At 37.1% G+C, this 9,982-nt stretch overlaps 1 protein-coding gene across 4 annotated transcripts in view; it reads right to left on the bottom strand.

Moving 5' to 3' along the window:
• Positions 1-2,924: 2,924 nt before the first annotated feature.
• Positions 2,925-9,982, bottom strand: part of SV2C (synaptic vesicle glycoprotein 2C) — a 74,776-nt gene continuing 67,718 nt past the window's right edge. For all 4 annotated transcript variants that reach the window (XM_087958301.1, XM_087958303.1, XM_087958300.1 and 1 more), the window contains one exon: positions 2,925-6,768. In XM_087958301.1, the coding sequence (XP_087814427.1) occupies positions 6,585-6,768 (184 nt within the window). In that variant the 3' untranslated portion in view covers positions 2,925-6,584. The remainder of the gene's footprint in view (positions 6,769-9,982) is intronic.

Raw genomic sequence — 9,982 nt, 5'->3', positions numbered from 1 at the left:
AAAAGTGCAATGAAGAACCAATACTAAAAAAGTTAATAGCCACCCTTCCCCATTACTTACAGTAATCATACATTCAAATGGAAGAATATGACATCATAGACCATAGGCAAAAAACAGAAAACATCTAAAAGCTAGGCATTCAAATAAATGGGTAATGAACGGATCCATCAATATATTCTACCACTGTCAGGTCCCAGTCCAAAATATCTGCAACGAAATGAGGAGGGCCAATCAAAATAGAAACAGTATTGCTCTCAAAGCTAACTGAATTACTAGGAAAAATGCATTCACTAATGGGCATCTCACCTTTCCCTGGTTCAAATCTTATTCAGGCTACAAATACTGTGGCAACCACAAATCCACCTACCCTCATTTCTGAACCATTGCACCAAGGAAGTCTTGCAGAGAGAATAAAACATATGTTCTAAAGCAGTGGAAAAAATTGTCTTAAAACTTCAAGTCCACACATTTAAAATTGCCAAGGTTGAGAAACACTGCCTCAGAATGTGCTATTTTTATACCTGTTGCTGCAGTAAATCTAGATTAAAAGAGCTCTTTTCTCTATAATAAACAGGGAATAGACTTTTCTGCCATAATTGTTCAACCACTTGATACATATAGCTTTTTTCTAGTCTTCCCTTATTAGCACACATCTAGGAGTTGTACTTATAAACTATCTGGAGGGCTTGAGGAAAGTATCCATGCGTGGATACAGAAAATTGAAATAATGAAGAGGGAGCAAAATCAGAGGGATACTGGTATTAGAGTGATATTGGAAGTGAAAGACTTGGCATTACACATATTTAGTGCCTCAATCAGATTAAAGGAAAAACAGAAAAAAAATTCTGAACTCACTGGGTAAACGAAGCTAACTAAACAATTCAGCAAATGTTAATAGCTCAGCAAAAAAACAGCAAATGCTGAGTTATGAATTATTATAAAGCAGAAAAATATGCAAGTGCGATACTGTAGGTCTATGGCACACTCAAAATTAGTGTGATGATCTTCAGTTGGGGTTAAAAAGCAATTTGAAGCCTAGGTCTTGCACGTGGGTGTTTAATTATATAGGTTTCCACACCTCATTTTTGCCAAATCCATGCCATAATCACAGAGCACAATTTAGAAATACCGTTTGCAGTTATGTATGACATTTGTTTTAAAGCTGCCAGCCACATTCACTGGCTTTTAGGTCCATCCTGTGCATAGTAAACAGATTAGTGGTGTTAGTTGTACAGAACTTAGCTTCAAGATGGAAAGATGTGGTTATCAAGTGACATGGGACAGAGACTATTAGCACCATCATAGCTTCTGCCTGAACTTCTAAACAGGTCAGTATAGGTATCAGTGGCACATATCGAATGTTTCTGTGTCCTGCTATTTAAGGATACAGAAATCACAAAGAAGAAACATTCAAGAACCACTGGTGAGTATGCAGCAGTGCTTCCTGCTGTGTTTCCTGCCTGATAGTAACAGACGTTATTAATATGAAGCAAGGGCCTACGTTTTGATAACGAGGTTGGTTTAACAGGAAGACAGGAAGTTCAGAGAAAAATGCTGATTCCCTCAGCCCCATCCTGCTCCCCACTCTTTGAGAATAGCAGCTCTCTTTGCATATCCTGCAATTTTTCAAACCCAGATCTACTTTAAAACATTTACTAGAAAAAGAGATGTGTTAGATATGCACAACTAGGTACATACACCGATTCTGAAATGAGCATTGGGGAGTGGGGCAGCCACATTTACATGACTCACATTAAGTTACAAATGATAGCGGAGATAGTTCTTGGATGGATAAAAGGAAGAACTACAGTTTCAGCTTTAATCATGGAAACGTGCTCTAATTGACACAGAACAGGATCCACATCTAGGAAACACATTATTGGCCATCTTGAATCACCTTACCACAACAGTTTGGTACTGTTTCAAAGCCAAGGGGTTCAAAGTGCACAAACAAAAATACCTATAACTGAATATTTAACTGTGCATATTGGGATGACTGGAAGTTGGGATTTGAAACTATTATGTCAATGCAACATTGCTCTGTTCAAAGCTAGAAACACATTTCAGATGTGCAGTCTACAGCAGGGGTGTCAAACTTGATTTCATTGAGGGCTGCAGCAGGGTTGTGTTTAACCTTGGGAGGGTTGTGGCCAGTTCAATGTCACTCGTTTTAGGCTGCAACAGTCTCCTGCAGCCCTTTGCCAGCAAAAATGGAGCCTGGGGAGGCCTCCCCGAGCTCCATTTTTGCTGGCAGAGGGCTACAGGAGGCCATTGCAGCCGAAAATGAAGCAGCTCTCCCGTGCTCCATTCTCACTGGCAGAGGCACCACGGGCTGGTCCTTCAGTGTTTCCAGTGCATCCCCACAGGTCAGATCTAAGCACCCCTTGGGCCAGATCCGGCCCACAGGCCTTGAGTTTGACACCCCTGGTCTAAAGTATCCCATACTTTCCCCATATTTTCTTAGCACACATGTACGAAGGGCAGAAAGCAGTTTCTTAAACTGACATTTTAAGTCAATTGATTTTAGTCAACTTTAGTCTTGCACATGGGGTTTGCTTCTGACAATATTTTCTCATGTTCAGGACAGTCTGGAGGAGAGCAAATCAGACAATTCTCTTCCCACTTTCACAGAAACCAACACCTTATAGACCTGCCATGTAGTAGAGCATATCACGTCCTCTTGAATCTTTGTTTCACTGCAAGTAAAGATTCACTATTTGTTGACCTTCTGTGCAAGACAGGAAAAAGAAAAGTAGCGAATATTTCTTATCTTCTCCCCTATGTGTTTACAGTATTTGAAGTTATCTCAAGATCTGGTGAGAGGGATAGCACATGTGACCTAAGAACCGACAAAGAGATGTCCACAGTTTTATCTCTTCCTTTTTGAATTGAAAGTTAGTTAAGCACTACATGAAAAGTGGTAACACAGTTCAAGCAAATTTATTTTACATATATGGCATTTTGATCATTAGAGGATTAATATAAGTAATCAAACATCGGCAACATCACAATGGAGTTGGGTGGTCTATTAAGTAAGTAAATAAATAAATCTTAGCCACAGCCTGTCATTTGCGTAGGTTGCATTTGTTTACAACTCTATTGTGCTGTAGTATATTCTTTTTTAGTAAACTTTTTTCGGAACTTTCTTTCTGCCACATCCCATTGTATCTTTGCACTGTCTTTGATGCTTTTTAGACCCTGCTATTCCCTATTTAAATAGGGAAGTGGAGAAATGCAGTCACAGACACAAAAGGATTTACAAGTATTACAGGTTATATATTTCAGACAAGATGAATACAGATGTCTTTGGTTATTTTTGTGCACTTCCTCCTTTTAATCTTCAAAGTGTACTTTCTCTTTTTGCCTAGATCTTGCCAAGGTTGTATCCTGAATTTGGCCAAGCTTACATCCTTAATGAGAATGTAATCTGGAGTCAAAATATTATTAGAGTCTGAAAAAGTAACATGACTGTAACTATAATGAAATTTTATTATGTTGGCCTTGCTCTGGAGCTGGTGTTTGGGTTTCCTTCTAAAGCTTAGTTATGGCTCCAGAATTTGAAGTGATTACATTCATGAAGGAAGCAGACAAAACATGTCATTTATACGGACAGTGCATATCAAAAGCATGGTTTACAGCTGGTGACTCATTATTACTCCCAATCTGTACAAGGCTTCAGATTTCATACCTAGAAGCATTAAATGTCCCCTAAAGGCAACACAGATTTAAAAGTTTCTTCCCTCTGAATGAAAGGAAAGCTGTTAAAAGATTAAAGGACTACAAAAGGTTAGCCAAATTACAAAAGAAAAATATTAAGAGCTATATTGAACTGACAATAATTACAAAATTCATTAACAATGTCAAGATTTTCTACAAACTTAGGACACAATTAGTATGGATTCTTGGCTTAAATCAGTATTAAAACACAAATATCTATACTGAAAAACAATTTAAAACATAATACTATAGATCACACACAGAGAAAAAGCAGTTAGCCTAAATCTTTTCAGGATGTACATAGTTAAGGCATGTCTACTTTTCCTGGTTGACCTTAATGTATTTCTTTGGGGGAGAAAATGAGTCAGAATTTAGAGGAAAGATAAGTGTATTAAATTATGGTGCAAGTCTATGATACATAGGATTTTTCCCCCCCAATGGGATATATCTATACCATTACCTCGCTGTTACTGGTTCAATCTACTTAAAACACTTTTATCAAAATGTAGGTATGACTATCAGGCCATATAAAGACAGCCCTACAATTAGCTTTCCCTGACAAGTCTCCCTTCAAGTGTACTGAACTATAATTATCATAATTCCCAAATAGCATGGCAAATTGATTTTAAGATTATAGAAGTTGTAAATCAATACTCTTGAAGGGGGTTGAAAGAAATGTCTTAGTTAGCTGGTCAGCTATCTTTTTCACTTGCTTTAATTTGAATATTTGCACTGAGCAGGACTTCAAGGTCTGAATTGACCTTTCCTGATTCTAAGATATGCTGGGCTGCGCTTTCTACTTAGCCAAGATCCTGTTCTACTAGGCTAAAATATTATACACACACACATTTTATCAGAACAAAAGAGGGGCATTATTTTCCCATACTATAATTACTGGAAGGGACCTTGGAGGTCGTCTTGTCCAACCCCCTGCTTAAGCAAGAGACCTTATACCATTCCAGACAAATGACTGTCCAATCTCTTCTTAAAAAACCTCCAATGATGGAACCTCCACAACTTCTAGAAGCAAGTAGTTCCACTGATTAAGTATTCTCACTGTCAGGTAATTTTTCCTTAATTCTAGGGTGGATTTCTCTTTGATAAGCTTCCATTACTTCTTGTCCTGTTCTCAGGTGTTTTGAAGGATAGGTAAACCCCCCTCTTCCATATGACAGTCCTTACTCCTTCTTTTGTTAGACTAGACATACCCAGTTCCGTGCTTTAACCTCAAGTCCCTTAATCATTTTTCTTGCTCTTCTCTGCACTTTTAGAGTCTCAACATCTTTTTTTTATCATCATGATCAAAACTGGATGCAGTACTCCAATTGTGATATAAAGTGGCACTATCACTTCACTTCACACAACACTTCACTATCCCTCGGTTGATGCAGCCTAGGACTGCATTGGCTTTTTTTGGCAGCTGCAGCATACTGCTGGCTCACACTGGTATTATTATTATTTTCATCTTAAACAAATTCAGTTACAACAGGCTAGGGTTTTGCATGCCTAAATCTTTGTGTATATGTGTGTATTGTTCCTATAGTGGTTTGCAAAAGAAACAATGCCATGGTTTTTGTCTTTTTCTGTTAAGAATATAGGAAATTAGTGCTCAAGTATCATTATATCGTTTAATCTAATTTGTCTCATAATATGTGTTAGATCAACTTTACCTAATCTGTCCATATTTATATGCAAATTTGGCTACAAGGAGTAGTTCTGGAGACAGTTTTGTTAGATTAACATTTATTCCTAAGAAAGGGCTAGATGTTTATATTAATCTAATTTTTAAAATATAGTATTAATTTGTGTGACTATAATAAGCATTAGAAGGATGTGCTGCTTTCCTTGCTGCAATTTATTTAAATTCACAAATGACTAGAAGCTGTTTTAGATTTAATATTTGTGTTAGAACCCTATTTTTCATCAACCAAAACAAAAGCGCTTTTCAGAAATGGCTTGGAAACCCATTTTCCTACACAGAGATGATCTCTATGAAAAAATATAGGTTTCTATGAAATGGCTATTATTTTTATTCTTTTTTCTTAATTTAATTTGAAACCTTAATTTAGAGGTAGGATATTCATAGAAGCTACTATGCAAGCTTTATCAACTATTCTTTCAGCATGAAATGAAAGAGATATAACCCTATCCCAGAAAGTGCAAGAGTCCAGGTCCCTATGTCCCTTCCTCCCATGTGCGGTGACTGCGCAGTGCTCGGGCAGCCCCAAAGGCTCAGGGTGGCTCAGGTGGCCCCATTCCACCACGTGCCAGATTGGGGGCAGCCAAGCTGCCCTGCAGTGATGCATGCCTGGCCAGCCCTCTCTGCTATAGGGGTTATACTTGTTTTGGTTTTAATAGCAACTGTCTTCAAAAACATCTCTATGCACTCATTAAATGAACTGAGGGGTAGGTTGTCAATGGCCATTTTTTTTGCCCCTGATATCTTATATTCCCACCAGTTCCAGTCCACAATTTTCATCTTTCTCCTTTCTCAAAAATGTAATTTGGGTGTCTACATACATACAGGTTCCTCCACAGTTTTTATCTGCAAAGGTCTGTCTCTGTGAGGGAATGACACATGTAGACTCCAGTCATTGGAATTTTACAGATGTGAACTTAACAGGATTGGACTGATGAGATACACAATACTGGGACAAATGGCTCCACTGAATTCACTTTTCTTTCCCCTTTCTTGTGTTTCTCTTAATTTTTTGTTGCTGTGGTTTCATTTTGAGGGTAGAACTTCTCTATGCAATTACTTTCCTTGAACCAACAATCTGAAGCCTACTCCCATCCATCCAAGAAATGACACTTAGAAACAGGAAAGCAAATAAATGGCTTTTTTTTTATCCACCACCCATCTCAAATTACATCAGTACTTGGCTTCTGGTGTCAGGAAGTCGAAGTCCTACCAAACCTCCACACACTAAAACTGTTGAAGCCAACAAAATAGGTATTGATTTGGCAATGGCAACGAAAGAACCAAATATTAAGTTTCCAAGAACAGCTGCTGCTTTGCAGAGTGCGTTTAAAAAGCCAAAGCCAGTTGCCCTGAAAAAGAGGAAAATAGATTAGAATTAATATACAGAAAATACACATATATACAATAACAATGGCAATAATATGTCATCTGAATTTGACCTTGATTTTAAAAGATTTTTTAAATCTGTATAAGAATACACATGTATTTATTTCTTTAAAAGATAGACAGAAGATAAAACACTATTGAATTACTGGACGTGGCCTTCCAGAATAATGCATATTCAACATATTCTATACATGAATCTAAACATGTCAATTCATGTTACTATAAATGTGTTTACTTCTGGAAAAAAAATAATCAGCACATTTTAAATCAAAATAAAGGCCATATGCCGTTCATCAGTTGTTTAAAAACGATCAAGAATGATGAATTCTAGAACAAAATATTAAAAGAGAAGAAATAAGATTGGGAAGAATAGCATTTTGACACTACAATTTTGCTAGTATCTAAAAGAAATTGTGTTGATGTCTGACAGGCTTCTACGGGGAAGGAATTCTACTAATGCGGTACCACTATTAGAAACATTTTGCCATTCTGGTGTCTAACAGTTCTGGTATTAGAAAAAGTGTTAGTCAATGATGCATGAAATTGCACTTGACTAATAATTAACTAGTTATTCAGTCTCATGTTTTACCCAGAGTAGAAATGGAAGCAACAAGTGAAAGCCAGTTGACTGTGGGCTTCTCTCAGCCCAAGAGAGATGTTGTTGTGGGGAAAATAGGAGGACTGAATATGTTCACCACTTTGAATTATTTATACAAATAATAAATTTGTATATAAATTTTAAAAAAATCAAAAAATAGCATTGTCTACGGAGATTCTCAGTCATCCAGGCATGGTTGTTCCAAAGGTGTTTTTCAAGAGGCAACTGAACTTTCTGGTTTTTCTTTGAAGACGTTTTGTTTCTCATTCAAGAAGCTTTTTCAGCTCTGACCTCCAGGTGACCTTAACAACTCACTAAAAGAATGCAAATGACCAGCTATCTGCAAGGAGTATAAATCCTTCCATTCCGCACCATCCAGTCAGCTGAAAAAGCTTCTTCGATGAGAAGCAAAACCTCTTCAAAGAAAAACCAGAAAGCCCAGCTGCCTCTCGAAAAAGCACCTTTGGGAAAATAATAACATTGTTTTATATTAAGATATGCAATGATATTTCAAGGTAAAGTATGAATGAGGCCTGATTAGTTAGCAATCTGCAATCCTCAAGTTAAGGCTACTTGAACAATTTTGCTTCCCAAGCTAAAAACTCAATAGAATAGACACTCTGCTAGAAAGAAGTTCCCTGAAGATGGGCTCCAGTGTGAGTCCGAAAGCTCGGAAAACAAAACTGCTGGATTGACTCGGATTGGACACTCAATATAGTACAGTACAGGTAGTTCTAAAAGTATGACTACAATTGGACCAGACTTTCAATTGTTAAGCAAGGCAGATGTGATTTGTGCCCAATTTTACAACCTTATTTTTGCCAGAGTTGATAAGCAAATTGCTGCAGTTTGTTAAGTGAATCATGCTTTCATTAAGCGAATCCAGTTTTCCCCATAGACCTTGCCTGTTAAAAATAGCTAGGAAGGCCACAAATGGAGATCATATGATCCTGGATGCCGCAACTGTCATAAATACTTGCCAAGTGCCCAAATTCTGATCATATGACTATGGGGTTGCTGCAATGGTCGTAAGTGTGAGGATCACGTGTAAGTCACTTTTTTCAGTGCCATTGTAACTTCAAATGGTTGCTAAATGAAGGATTGTTAAGTCGAGAACTACCTGTAATCACATAATTTAATCATAGGTCATAAAGTAATGTACCTGTCTGAATCTAAATCAGTTTTCCTCCACTTGTTCACCCTCTGGACAGATGAATGTCAATTTTCAGAATTCAGCCAGCCCAGCTGTACGTTTGTGGGCATGCCAGGTTAAAGAAAGAGGCTGATCTAAAAGTTCCTTAGTTCTTTCTTGCAAAAATGGAAGGACACTGAGTGCATTACAATTTCATGATAGGAACAATTCTTATATAAAAAGGTCTTTTGTAACCCATGGTAAATCTGTGATATCTACACACACTAGGAACAATAGATAATAGGTATCAATACGCATCGAAGAGCTGCAGCCTATATAATAGCATATACAAACTAGAAATTATGAAGCAGCATAGAAGGTTGGGAGTGCATCACTATGGAAACACAGGAGGATCCTTCTGAATACTCTATTTTGAATAACATTTCTCTCCCAGGTTTATATGATAGATTATAGAAATATAATTCTATAATGAAAATAATTATAGTTAAGTAATTATTACCGTAATATAGAGAGAGATAGTAATTAAATGTACTGTATATTTGAATAATTGCTACATCATGTCTCAAAGGTGAGACTTTCTAACATTTGATTATCTTCTCTTAAAATCAGTACAAAACTTAAGGTTGGTGTGTTTTGAGCCAGGTTATTCTTGAAACTATTTTTTATTTTATTTCCCCAATTCCACATCAAACAGAAGTCCTTTTTCTGGCTTCTCCTGCTCGTTTGTCCTCTCTGCCCAGTAGGCCATCAAGACTGAGACAAATTACTTTTGCCAGAATTTTGAACAAATTGCTTGCAAAGGTCTATAAATTTCAACTGCCTCAGGGCCACAGGTTTTAGACATGATCAGATAAATAATATTATGAGAAACAGAAACTGCCTTCAGGAGACCCAACTAATAAGGTACTTTATGAAGATGCTTATGAGACTGCATCCAAATCAGTTCTGTTTGTTCAGAGGTTTCTATATTATTTCATACTCTGAAAAACCAGTTTGAGATAATGGGGCAATGTACAAACCCTTGGGAAACAGAAACAAATATGTGCTCTTAAACAACAAAACAGCAGCATTGTTTTATAGAGGTCCACAAAAATGTCTGTGTGCTTAATTGCCAACACAAATATGGGTTACAAGACGGTAAGGCAAATTTAAATGCCAGAAGGCCTGTGCTTGAAGAACTTGAAGTAATTGCATGGAGTAGGGGGAGAGAATGCAGCTGGTTTGACACCCTTAAATACATGTTGACAAATGCAGATGACATATTTAGTAGAACTAGTTTGGTAATTTGCATATCTGTGAGAAAAAAGTTTCTCCTTGTGATAATATGGCATAACCATGCATGCAATTTAAATAATGTCCTTTTGGGCATTTTGTTAGCTTACTATAAATTTTAGGTAGTCAAATATTTGCATTTTGCAAAAATAAG

Source organism: Notechis scutatus, chromosome 2 (assembly GCF_049901735.1).
Source record: "Notechis scutatus isolate UNSWTSFEM ecotype Mainland chromosome 2, rNotScu1.2, whole genome shotgun sequence".
NCBI lineage: Eukaryota > Metazoa > Chordata > Lepidosauria > Squamata > Elapidae > Notechis > Notechis scutatus.
This window is presented reverse-complemented; position numbering and strand designations above follow the sequence as displayed.